Genomic DNA, 13,604 nt, shown 5'->3' with positions numbered 1-13,604 from the left:
ATGACTCTCCTTTCTGCAGGTGCTGTCCATGGAGCGGGGCAACGGGACCCTGGTGACAGAGTTCGTCTTCCTCGGCTTCTCTTCTCTGGCCGGGCTGCAGCGGCTGCTCTTTGTTGCCTTCCTGCCCCTCTACCTGTTCACTCTGGGCACCAATGCCATCATCGTTTCCACCATCGTGTTAGACAGAGCCCTTCACACCCCCATGTACTTCTTCCTCGCTGTCCTCTCCTGCTCTGAGACCTGCTACACCTTCGTCATCATACCCAAGATGCTGGTTGACCTCCTGGCCCAGAAGAAGACCATCTCCTTCCTGGGCTGTGCCATCCAGATGTTCACCTTCCTCTTCCTCGGCTGCTCTCACTCCTTCCTGCTGGCGGCCATGGGGTATGACCGCTACGTGGCCATCTGTAACCCTCTGCGCTACACGGAGCTCATGGGACACGGGGTGTGTGTGGGACTCGTGGCTGCTGCCTGTGCCTGTGGCTTTACCATTGCACAGATTATCACGTCCATGGTATTCCACCTGCCCTTCCGCGCCTCCAACCAGCTCCGTCACTACTTTTGTGACATCGCCCCTGTCCTCGCGGTGGCATCGCACCACTCACGCCTCAGCCAGTTGATCATATTCATGATTGGTGTGTTTGTCTTGGTCGTTCCCCTGCTACTTATCCTGATCTCCTACATTCGTATCATTTCCGCCATTCTGAAGATCCCATCCTCCACCGGCAGGTACAAGGCTTTCTCCACCTGTGCCTCTCATCTCATCGTGGTAACTGTTCATTATGGTTGTGCCTCTTTCATCTACTTAAGGCCCAAGTCCAGCTACTCCTCAAGTCAAGACACCCTCATATCTGTGTCCTACACCATCCTGACTCCGCTATTCAATCCAATGATTTACAGTCTGAGAAATCAGGAGTTCAAGTCAGCCCTTCGAAGGGTAATGGGCCATACTTCATATCCTATTAACTAAACTATTTCATTAAAATTAAATTTGAACTGTTCAGTGAATTGTATGCCTTTTGTGCAACTTTTATTTTATAAATGGGATGCCTAGAATCATTTCATACTTTACAGTTCTAGTCATTTTATCCATCAGCTTGTAATAAGTTTGTATTCACATTTTAATTATTTTTGAGGAATTTTTCATTTGTTGGTTCTCTAATATTTTCCATCGTGCTTTTGTTTCAAGGACATTTTTCATTTTACAGTCAAAGTTTCGGTTACTTGCTACTCTGAGAATCTGTCATTATCTTTAAGCTTAGTTTCCAAGTTTTTCATTCAGTGATATGTATTGTTTCTAAGCATTTAGCTTTTTGCATTTTACTGACATATCCACAAGATTTTTTAGCATTACATAAGTTGAAAATTAAAACGGGGTTTTCCCTGTTTGTTAAAGAAGTATTTATTGAATTGTTATTGTATGTTAGCTGAGATCACCTCATGTTTGAACGTTTGTTGAAATTCTGTGAAAGATACAGGTAGAGTGTCTTTTCTGAGGGAAAGCGCCATAGTCATATTCCTTGTAAGAAAATTGACCTCTAAGGCCATTTTTATTTTGAGCGGATCACATCTGGAATTCAGTTTTCTACAAAATTATTCATCTCAGCTAGGCTTTGAAAATTATAAAATTTGTGCACAAATGTTCTGACTTTTGAAAATATCTTAGAAATGGTTATTTTCTGTGTCATTTTATACTATGTATATTTGGGTTTAATTTTTTTTTTTTCTGGTTCATATAGTAGTTTGTAAGTTTTGTGTATTGTTTTCAAAGAGCTAATGTATGTGTGAATAAATGGATGAATTCTAGGGTTGTTTCTCCCCCCATATCGTTATTTGAAATTTTATTTGTATTATTATTCTTTTGAATTTTCCTGTAAATTGTTGTTTTATTTCTAACTTTCTGATCCTTTCTATGTACTTTTATTTTTTGATTTATTTTTTATATATAATTAGGCTGTGAAATTTCCTCTTATCACTGCTTTAAACTTAACCCATGTAGGGGCGCCTGGGTGGCTCAGTCGGTTAAATATCTGACTTCAGCTCAGGTCATGATCTTGTGGTCTGTGAGTTCAAGTCCCACATTGGGCTCTGTGCTGACAGCTCAGAGCCTGAAGTCTGCTTTGGATTCTGTGTCCCTCGACCCCCACCCCCCGCCCCTCCCCTGCTTGTGCTCTGTCTCTCTCCCTCTCTCTCAAAAATAAGTAAGTAAAATGTTAAAAAAACATTTAAAGTTAACCCATGTATTCTACTAAACAGTATGTAGTTGGTATTATTTATGGGACCTTATTTCCTTTTGCTTTGTATTTCCCTTTTGACCAATAATTATTTAATAGATTTTTAAATTCTCAGATGGAAGAGGCTTTTAACTTTGTTTTTCGTTAACAGAGTATTATGCTGGGATTAAGGAATATTGTTTGTATTCTTACCACTTTATGACCCTCGTTCAAGGTTTTATTGTGGCTTAATACACAGCCAATATACCTACTCACTTCATGTGCTTGAAATGAACATGTGTACTTTTTCATTAGAACATAAAGTACAATAAATGCTCTTCAGATGTACTTCACTAATTTGCTGCTTAGGCCTTCTAAATTCTTAGCTACATTTTTCTTCCTGACCTGTTTGAATAGAGTGGTATATGAAAGTTACCCATTATTAGTGTGTGTCCTTGTAAACATTGTACAGTTTCTTTCTTATGAAGTTTGCATCAGTGTTTTTTGGAGAGGACATAAATTCACATCTATTACAATTTCACTGTGAATTGTACTTGCTGGCATTAAAAGTATTTTTGTTTTGTTTTATTACTCTCTTTCGTTGTTAATTTAATACTCCCAGCCTGAACCTTAAATTGTCAAACGTGGAGATACCTCTCTTGCTTGTTTTGTTTGTGAGTGCTGTACATGATTTCTTAACTCTGTATTTTTAGTCTTTCTGAATCACTTTCGTCAGTCTCTAGCATGGGCCCTATTTCTAGCCCAAGTGTTCGGACTCACTGGCAGAGGGAATAAATATGCAATCTGAAATTAGGAGGAAGTTCTACCAAAGGAGACGTCTTAACAAAAACCTACCTACACCAGGGCACTACCACATTCTTCTCCGTAAACCAAATTTAATTAATTTATTTATTGAACAAATACTGATCATGTTCACATTGTATTCTAGGAACACGTATGTTTAACAGGTGTCTGAAACACTTATGTTACCTCTTCCGTTCCAATATTGTCCTTAATTTGTATCTCTCTTCAACTCTTACAGATGTCAGAAATGAAAATGTAAAATTTACATTTTTATTCCACCTAAGAATGAAAATTTAGAGTCATTAGAGAAGGAACCTCCATGGAAGCCATTCCATTGATGTTTGTTTTAACAAATGGCTCCCAGAAAACTTCCAGCTTTCAATAAGTCCCCCGAGAATTTCTAAGAGGAAACTGACTAATCCCTATGGGGTATTAGAAAAGACCTTCTCTTTGGCCAACAAACTCTCATAGTGTATTACTATAGTTGCTAATGGGGGAAATTATGGACAAGCATCGGGCACAACGTGGTAATTAGCTCCCTGTGGAGGAGAGGATCTTAATTACCACCAAGGCACTGAGGCCAATGTAGAAAGAAAAGACCATCGGTGATACTCATTGAGGCATTAGCTAAACTACCCACAGAGAAGAGGCAAAGGTTATATTTTTCTGTGGAGTCAGGTAGAGAGTCTTCTCATGTTGGTCCAGAGAGTTTATGGAAAATGGAAGAAGACCTCTGGCACATTATGACAGAGAAGATAGTTTTGGCAAATTTCACCTAGAAACCTTTATAGACATTTCAAGGAAGTGTCTGAGAATGAAGACACCAGGATGTCACTGGGAAAGAGCCCTCTGACTTGAGGGATTGTAAAATTTTTATCTTTATTTAGAGACCTCGACTTCCTTATTGAAAAGAGCAGTGACACGCCGGTCATTTCTTATATGTAAATATTTAAATCGTGGCATTGTCTCATGAATCTTTGACCGAGTTTTCCCCATCATCAGTAGTAGGAAATGTGATCAAATGACAGAAAGGATAAGTGGATAGTGGAAACTGGGGATAAAGGTGGAGGTCAACAGGGAAACAGTTCATTAATGGACTATTCAATTTATTTATTCATCAGGCACTTATGTCTCATTTAAATATTGGGTTAAGTTTCAAGGATACAGAAGGAATAAGGCATGGTCCTTATCCCTGAGGGTTTCAAATCTACTGGAGACAAAATCAAGATGAAATAGTTTGGATATAACAGGTTGAGTATTTTGATAAAGACACAGGAAACAAGCTTGAAATATACTAAATATTAAATATAGTAGAAACAGCAAACTCTCCCTATATATATTAGAGGAAGTTCAGTGACTTTAAAAAATATGAGGGGCGCCTGGGTGGCGCAGTCGGTTAAGCGTCCGACTTCAGCCAGGTCACGATCTCGCGGTCCGTGAGTTCGAGCCCCGCATCAGGCTCTGGGCTGATGGCTCAGAGCCTGGAGCCTGTTTCCGATTCTGTGTCTCCCTCTCTCTCTGCCCCTCCCCCGTTCATGCTCTGTCTCTCTCTGTCCCAAAAATAAATAAACGTTGAAAAAAAAAAAATGAATGATGGGAGGGCCACAGATGAAGGTGAGAGAATATTAGAGGCTGAGATTTCCTTCTTTCTCTCTCTCTCTCCTTCCCTCCCTCTTTGTTTCTATGTCTTACACACCCACTGTCTCAGCATAAAGTCTTGAAACGCAAAAGTGTATATAGAAAACTGTAAGTATGTCAGTTAATTCCTGTGTGATGGAAATTTAGAAAAGGAGGCTGTAAATGGAATTAAGAGTGGAGAATTAGCTGTCTTTTTAACCCGCTCAAGGAATTGGCTTCACCGACACTGATGAAGTCCTTGAACAAAGTAATGAAAAATCAATTCACCTTTTCCACTTGTTAAGAATACAATTGAATTACCCACTTCTTCCTTGTATTTATTGCCACCCCCCACACTCCTTATCTTCCCAATGCTCTTCTCTGAACTCATAGCATCCTTCTTTCCAAGCTCAGGGCGCTGTCTTTTATTTATCAAATATTATATGCTGCATCACCAACCAGGATAAAGAGAAATGAAGTTTTTTATAGTGAATTTATTTTCAAATTTCAGTTCAGGCATAGGTTCCAAGGATGAGTCTGAAAAAGCAGATGATGTCTTGTGAGTGCTACGGGGGAGGGTCTTGGCATGGTCACCCAGTAATGTGGCCTTTTGTTCCTTTCAGAACCCCAACCGTCTTCGGCTAACTAGTCACTGCTCTTCCTGGGGATGGTCCCATAAAAGAGAAAGCACTAAAGAATGGAGCCTGGGCATTGGAAAAGTGGAATTGACATTTCACTTTTGACTGGACTTTGTTCCAGTGAAAGCTCCTGATTTTAGTCCCGTTTCAAATTTTTGCCACTGTGTCTAAGCAAAAGAGCAAACCATGATAGAAATTTTAGTATTTGAAAAGATCTTCAAGACTAAGTGTTATTTAAATGAAAATCAAAACGTTTAGCTAATTGAGATAATGGGAAAAATCACTTGATAAACCAAAAAGCAACAATTTTTAATGGCTCTTTTGTCTCTGCATTTAGAGAATGGCTTCAGAGACATTTTTCATCCCAAAATGTTGAAGCCGAAGGTTAATAATATATGTTAAATCAATATTAAGGGAACAAGTTTGGAAGACGCCTGAAATCAAACCTCCTGGGCATTCTGAAATAATTCAGAAGAAAACCTGGGATCATGACTATTTATTTTTTGAGTAAGCTCTCAAGCCCCTGCTGTAAACTAGACATTGCTGTATGCATAGAGAGGCAAGTTCTGGTCTCTGATAAGTTGCAGTTTGTGAAATCAAAGATGACCTCATAACGGTGGTGACAATCAGGTTCTAGGGATAGCTGAAGAGACAAAGACAAAGTGATAATAAAGCATGACTAGGAAGTTGTAGGGAGAAGTCAATGTGTGCATGTTACTTTAACTGAGAATTTCATACAATTAAAAGAAGAAGAAAACAATCCCCACAAACATAAAGTATGCACGATTTCCAGATTTAGAAGGTAGATTGAAAAATGACCTGATTGTTCAAAGTTCCTCAATGCTGAAGTGCATGTGGGGGAATACGGTGGCAGTTACGAGTGGAAATTTACATTTGGGAAAAGTATGAGAGACAGAATATGATTGTCTTAACTTCATAGATAATTGGGGGTCATCTAATTTTGGTAAGAGGTTAGGATTTGTCCTGTATGAAGACAACTCTGGGGCCATAGTGGAGGATGGCTTAGAGCGGAACAAGATAAAATCCAGAGGGTCGGTTTATCATGTCCTTGGAGCAGTCCAGACAGGTGGTAAGTTCCTAAAGAAAGGAAGAAATGGATCCTAGAAGTATTGCAGAACAAAAATAGATTGGATGTGGCCGAGGAGAAAAGTTACGTGTTTCAACATGTCTCACAAATCCACAGCGGATGTGATTAGCAGGATTTTGAAACTCATTATTGAGATACAGGATCCAGGTGAAGGACCAGATCTGGGAGAGAGAGGGGAAAGGGCAAGAATATTTAATGAAATGTATGTAATCTAGCATCAGTGACAATAAGTTATCAGAAGCATCAGGGGAAGTATCTAAGCCTCCCTACTAGGAATTCAGGGACATCCGGGGAACGTTGGTCTGTTGAGTCTCCAAGTTAGGTGTAGCAGGGTAAGATGTGCAACCAAATGTGCCACCAGTGAATGTGAATGTTGAAGCAAAACTAAATTCTTCCAGCTGCATATTTTCTGCTAGGGAAATCAGCCCCTACTGTCCTACAAGAGTGTGTGGAAGAATCATAAAGCTATTTCTGAGACGGCAACAGTGGTTCTACACCAAATTAACAATTTTTTTTTAATGTTTATTTTTGAAGGAGAGAGAGACAGAGTCACAGAATCAGAAGCAGACTCCAGGCTCCAAGCTGTCCGCATAGAGCCTGACGCGGGGCTCGAACCCGCGAACTGTGAGACCGCGACCTGAGACGAAGTAGGCCGCTTAACCAACTGAGCCACCTAAGTGCCCCTCAATCAAATTAACTTTTAATGAATAACTGCATGGAAAGAGAGTAAGAGGCTACTCATGAAAAGGAACTGTATTCTTCAGAGGCCAACCACACAAAGACAGGCAAGAGTGCTTCCTCAGCTGAGGAATGTGTTAGAGGCAGGTGAGAGGTGGACCCTCAGACATTGGTACCATTGCTGGTGGAATCCATGGATTAGTAATATGGATGAAATGGCGACCACTTGAAACCATAGCTAGCGGGAAGTTTCTTTGGAATATTAGATTACCAAAAAATCAAGTGGAAACTACATAAGTCTGCAAGAGCAGAGTCGGGGGGCGGGGGGCTATAGGATAGGCTTTATTGGAGCAAATGTCTGTGCCTTCATGTGGACACTTGTTCGCAGATTCACTGCCAAAACCACTGGCAGAAAAACAGCGCTGTGGGTGCATATCTGTTTAGGATAATTTTTGGTTGACTTACAATCTTTTCTCGCTCTTTCTTGCCAGTTGTTTCCCATTCGCCCCAGACTGGTGCTGGCTACGGTATGAAGGGTAAGTCTCCCTGGTTCCTCCATCCCAAGGGTCTCTGGACCTGATTACACTGGCTGTGGCGTCTGCTCTCCATGGCCAATTCCTCCCGGGTCACTGAATTCCTGCTGCTGGGTTTCTCCAGCCTCGGCGAATTTCAGCCTGTCCTGTTTGTCCTCTTTCTCGGCCTCTAATTTGATCATCCCGAGTGGGAACCGCACCCTCTTGTCCGTCATCCGGCTGGACCGCAGCCTCCACACCCCCATGTCCTTTTTTCCTCTGTGTCCTTTCAACCTCAGAGGTCTTCTACACCATTGTTACCCTGCCCAGGATGCTTATCAACCTGCTCTCTGTCCTCAGGACACTCTCCTTCGTGGGCTGTGCCACCCAGACGTTCTTCTTCCTTGGCTTTGCCGTCACCAACTGCCTGCTTCTGGGAGTTATGGGTTATGACTGCTATGCCGCCATCTGCCAGCCTTTGCGCTACCTGGTTCTCGTGAACTGGAGGGTATGTGCCCAGCGGGCAGCAATCTGTATTGTTAGTGGCTTCCTAGTATCTCTGGTGGGAACAACTTTGGTCTTCAGCCTCCCTCTCTGTGGCTCCAACAAGGTCAACTACTACTTTTGCGACATCTCACCAGTCATCCGACTTGCCTGTGCTGAAACGTACACCAATGAGCTGGTCTTCTTCATCTGTGGCGCCTTGGTGTTAGTTGTACCCTTGCTCTTCTTCCACACCTCTTACGGCTTCGTTGTCCACACCATCCTGAAGATCCCGTCAGCTGACGGCAAGCGGAAAGCCCTCCCCACCTGTGCCTCCCACCTCACTGTGGTCATCGTCCACCATGGCTGTGCCTCCTCTGTCTACCTGCGGCCCTCAGCCAAATACTCATCAGGCAAAGACAGACTAGTGACAGTGACCTACACCATCGTCACCCCACTGTTGAACCCTATGGTGTACAGCCTTAGGAACAGAGGTGTGCAGCTGGACATTCGGGAAATGATCGCAAAGACGGGGTTTTCTCTTAAGACTTTATAATTGGAATGTTTTATACGGTACGACCACATTTGGGCCAAATGTGCCACTGAGTCATAAAGTTTCTAGTAATATTCACCTATATAAGTGTGTGGTTTTGGTCGAGTTGTTTGACGTTGCAGGGCCTATCTGTTCTCTTATGTAAAGCAGGCATGGTAATCTATGCCTCTCAAGGTGGTTGGAAAGATTACTGGAGACAGCACAGTGTGTGTCGCTAGAGGTTAAGTCTCCTCCTCCTGTTCTTTCTTCCAATTTACAGTTCTCAAAGGCTCCTAGAAACCTTTACCTCTTCTCTCTTTGGCTTGTTTGCCCCAAAGCTCTGATTATACTCTTTGTTTAAGGTTATGTCTAGCTTAAAACAAGGTGCTTGGGTTTGAAGGCGGCTTAGATGTGGGGGTGTGACATGTTGGGGAAATCATTTACTGTACTAGGAATTATAAGGTTTCAGCCTGACACTGGTTAAGTCGCGACTCTAAGAAGGTTGTGATTATTGGGGCGCCCGGGCGGCTCAGTCGGTTGAGCTTCCGATTCTGGCTCAGGTCATGATCTCACACTCTGTGAGTTCGAGCCCCGCGTCGGGCTCTGCTGACAGCTCAGAGCCTGGAGCCCGCTTCCGATTCTGTGTCTCCCCCTCTCTCTGCCCCTCTCCTGCTCATGCTCTCTCTCTGTCTCAAAAATAAATAAAAACATTAAAAAAAACTTAAAAAAAAGAAAGTTATGATTGTTTTCTGAATCTAAATTTTTTTTTTAATTTTTTTTTTCAACGTTTATTTATTTTTGGGACAGAGAGATACAGAGCATGAACGGGGGAGGGGCAGAGAGAGAGGGAGACACAGCATCGGAAACAGGCTCCAGGCTCTGAGCCATCAGCCCAGAGCCCGACGCGGGGCTCGAACTCACGGACCGCGAGATCGTGACCTGGCTGAAGTCGGACGCTTAACCGACTGCGCCACCCAGGCGCCCCTCTAAATTTTAAAATATGGAAAATAAAGATAATTTTCCTCTTCTACTTCACAGGTTTTTTTTTTTTTTTTTTTTTCAACGTTTATTTATTTTTGGGACAGGGAGAGACAGAGCATGAACGGGGGAGGGGCAGAGAGAGAGGGAGACACAGAATCGGAAACAGGTTCCAGGCTCTGAGCCATCAGCCCAGAGCCTGACGCGGGGCTCGAACTCATGGACCGCGAGATCGTGACCTGGCTGAAGTCGGCCGCTTAACCGACTGCGCCACCCAGGCGCCCCAACTTCACAGGTTTTTTGACCACCCCTTTGAACCATTTCTTATTTAGCATAGAAGTGCTATGTAAATGCGTGGAAAAAACAGTCAACCATCCAGTTCCATGAAGAAGTTGGAGGAGAGGGGTCTATGTGGCCTTGCACACTGAATCCATTAAGGAGAGGAAGCTACCCAGTGTCAAAGTTGTCATCAGACTATGTACTTCAAGAGAATGACTTGGGTAGCCATCGTGTCCTACGTCTCACCTGTTCAGAGGTCCTTCCTCAGTACCTCCTGGGGAACCCAGTACCTCCTGGGGAACCAAGCCTGCACTGACTGGGTACCTGTTGTTTCCTCATCGTTGTAGTGGATACTCACCTTTCTATGATTTTCACGTTCTCTGTCTCTCGTGTCATACCCCGAGTCCAATCTTGGCTCCCAGATGTTGGAGATAGTTACAATCGGGACATTTCCCACTGCCCACCTGAATTTCAGACACCATGCCTCCTTGGGTGCAGGCTTCTGGGCACACAGCAGCTTATCAGTATTCTCTTTAAAGCATACCGAATGAAAGTGACGTTCATAGTTCACGTGTGACTGCATTTTCAGGTGAAACGTTAACTGTGTTCTCTCTTGTTAAGTTTACTTAGACTTTCAAATTAGAGTGTATAATCATCAATAATTCTATTTCAAAATTACTACCTCTCTCCCTGGTTTTGTTTCCCATTTTTCAGGTTTTGGATTAGGTCTTGTATTATTTTCATTCTTACTAGTTAAATAACCAAGGCCTTTAAAGCACAACATATCCCTAAGTATGGGATGGTCTGTCTCTGTTATTTCATGCCATTCTTTTTTCTTTTCTTCCTAACACATTTGCAACTGTCATTGATTGACCAAATATTATTTACAAATGGAATATTTGCTAATTTATTATAGATATGTCCTGGCTAATATTTAAATAACTTCTGTTATTTATTTTTAGCTTTTGTGTGTGTTATGTGAGACCATGTGACTGGTATTAAGTTCTATGTTTACAATTCATTGTGTTTTATTATTAGTTTTTTTCTGAATTATTCCCTATGAAGTATTTTTATTTAGGTTGAAATAGGATGCATAGTATGGGTGTTATCTTAATTTTGTAATTAAACCCTTTTAGTATGCAAAATCATTATTTGCTGTGTGTGTATACGATTTGTCATGGTTTCATTGGGCTGATTTCAAATACTTCCCTATTCTATTTCTAGCGATACTGACTTGGGGATTTTGTTACAGAATCTGTTTTTTATTTTCATTTTAAATTCACAAAACTTTTGTGAGAGACAGAGTGCAAGCAGGGGACAGGGAGGGAGAATCTTAAGTAGGCCTCACACCCAGCACAGAGCCTGACATGGGGCTTGATCTCACGACCCTGGGATCATGACCTCAACTGAAATCAAGAGTCAGATGCTCTACCTACCGAGCCACCCAGACACCCCTGGAATCTGTGTGTTTCGAATGCTAAGTAGACCTTTTGGAATCCAACGTATATATTCTATTCCAGAACCCACTAGAATGGTAAACACGAAAGCACTCGTCGAGAAGCAAACAGGAGAGAGAATAATATACACGAGGGGTAAAAAAGTGATAGAGGCCAAAGAAACAGCGGTTCTAAGCAGAAAGGTGGTGGGAAACCTGCAGAAGGTGGGAAACCGTCGGAGAGCAACCAGTGACAGCACAGACCTGTGTGCGGACTCTCTCCTCGCAATCAGGCCTCCCTGGTGCTTCGGGAAAGAGCAAGATTGGTTCATGTCCCAGGAAGGAGAGCGGCTTCTCAGCCGATGCGGCTCAGAGGATCTGCAGGAAGGACCGGTTTCTTTCCTTGGTCCATATCATCACCAGCTGATACTTCAGTGAACACAGTAAAAACAAAGTACTTGAAAAATGAAAGGGAAAACATCTGAGTGTCCCGTTCTGTCTCCTGAAAGGTGTGTCCACTGATGGGATGTCTCAGTGATATCACGTTCTGGAACAGTTGCCCAACCTGTCGCATTTCATACCCGTCTCACCACGAGTTGGTAACAAAGAGCTCAGGGACTAGACTGCAGACGCTTCACCTGAGAGTGTTGGCCTCTAGTCCTTTCTGTTCCGTGCCAAGGTCAGACGGGAAGGTTTCCCTTCCGGAGCAGAGACACCAGGCCTCACTCGAGGAGCTCCACTTGAAGCCGCGGTGAGCGTGAGCCCGAGTGTGATCACAGCACAGGGTGTCGCCGGCCTCTCCTCCCTCAACTCCCAGAAGGTGACAGCTATCCTAAACAAGTCCCTTAAGAAACGGGACGATTTCTTTCCGCCCAAGGTGACTGGATGTTATCACTTAGCTCAAAATAAATGAGTGACTCTGCTCTGCCTGGCTCTCCTGCTGGGCACCCCCCCAGTCTTAGTTTCGCCCACACACGGAGAGCTTCTAGAAGCTTTTTGGTGCCACAGCCCAGAGTAGATTTCAACATCCAAGGCTTGCCAGACATTTGAAGAAGGCTTGAACGTGAAACACAGAGGTCAAAACAGAAGAGCAAAACATTTTCAGAGGAAATCTAAAAGTGCACAGGACCAAAAAATATTAACACTGACACCTCTATATAAAACATATTGCATTCATGAAAGGACGGTGTATCATGTTCACTTTTTACAGAAACAAAACTCACTAACAGAAAAAAACGTACAAATCGCGATTGGCACATCAACGCATTTTCAGAGTGAACCTACACAGGTCAAAAATAGACCATCGCAAACATCTGGTTGCCCTGCCTTCTCCACGAGAAACACCTTCTGTGGCTTCTCTTCCCAGCCTCAGGGTTTGCCTGGCTTCACACTTTATAAGGATAGAATTTAGAGGATGCGGTCTCTACACTTCTTTTCATCCTTTCTCTAGTTTTCCCTCTTTCACATCTGCTTTTCCGGTTATGGCCCCATCCGTCACGTTCATTCACGTGTATGCCCTTTCAAGGTTAGACCTCATTTATGAAGTGGTTTTTCATTCATTTCTAGCTGCTTCCTAATCTGTCCTTTCGCTTTCCAAGACTTCTCTTCCTCCAGTCACCCGTAATGGAATTCTTTTAAATGCCGATCTTGACTATTATTTTGCACATTCTATTACTTCTTTAATTCTTTCCAGCGTATTCTGAAATATTGGGTGTAAGTCTCCATCCGTTCTGTGGACGTCCAGGCTCTTGCACGGCGAGTTCCCCAGGAAGCACACTGGGAAAGGGTGCGGCCATGTATGATGCTTATTAGTAAACGCATGGAATTAACACCTGTGGGATGGGACTCTTGGGCTGAGGAAGAGGTCAGGCTGGGGGACTCCCAGTGACAGCGTCAGCCATCCCTGGGAGTGTGTGTGTGTGTGTGTGTGTGTGTGTGAACTCTGTGGTACAATGGCCATGCAAGGGGGGCCCCCTGCATTGGGCCAAGATGGCCAGGACTTTATGAACCCACATCAGTCAGGGTTTGGCTGTGCGTTGCTGCCGGAGACGTTGTTACTTAGGGTGAGGTGTCTAAGCTGCTGATGAAATGCCCGGAGAGGCACACAGCTGAAGTCTGCCCACCACAGCACGGCCCTCACCCGGGGCACCAAGCCTTTGTGGAGAGAATCTGCATCCGGGTCACCCCTACAAGCCTTTAGTTGGAGGGGAATCTGCATCCGGGTCATCTCTACAAACCTTTAGTTGGAGGAGAATCTGCATCTGGGTTGTCACTACACAGGCACTCCGCTGATGCCTCCAGGGATGTTGTTCTGCTGGGTTTTTCCG

At 43.3% G+C, this 13,604-nt stretch overlaps 2 protein-coding genes across 2 annotated transcripts; both read left to right on the top strand.

Moving 5' to 3' along the window:
- The first annotated feature begins 28 nt into the window (after nt 1–28).
- Nucleotides 29–970, top strand: LOC115505524 (olfactory receptor 10K1). Its single transcript, XM_030303167.1, has one exon. The coding sequence runs from the start codon at nt 29–31 to the stop codon at nt 968–970; it is 942 nt and encodes a 313-aa protein (XP_030159027.1).
- Nucleotides 971–7,665: 6,695 nt separating this feature from the next.
- Nucleotides 7,666–8,609, top strand: LOC115504879 (olfactory receptor 10R2-like). Its single transcript, XM_030302076.1, is given in 3 exon segments — nt 7,666–7,761; nt 7,763–7,840; nt 7,842–8,609. Coding segments are annotated over 3 exon segments (942 nt in total).
- The last annotated feature ends 4,995 nt before the right edge of the window (nt 8,610–13,604 follow it).

The sequence above is a fragment of the Lynx canadensis genome, chromosome F1, assembly GCF_007474595.2.
Source record: "Lynx canadensis isolate LIC74 chromosome F1, mLynCan4.pri.v2, whole genome shotgun sequence".
In the NCBI taxonomy this organism is placed as follows: Eukaryota; Metazoa; Chordata; class Mammalia; order Carnivora; family Felidae; genus Lynx; species Lynx canadensis.
This window is presented reverse-complemented; position numbering and strand designations above follow the sequence as displayed.

Bases quoted from the DNA above. Each gene is read 5' to 3' on its own strand.
- LOC115505524 (XM_030303167.1), top strand. From the start codon at position 29: ATGGAGCGGGGCAACGGGACCCTGGTGACAGAGTTCGTCTTCCTCGGC.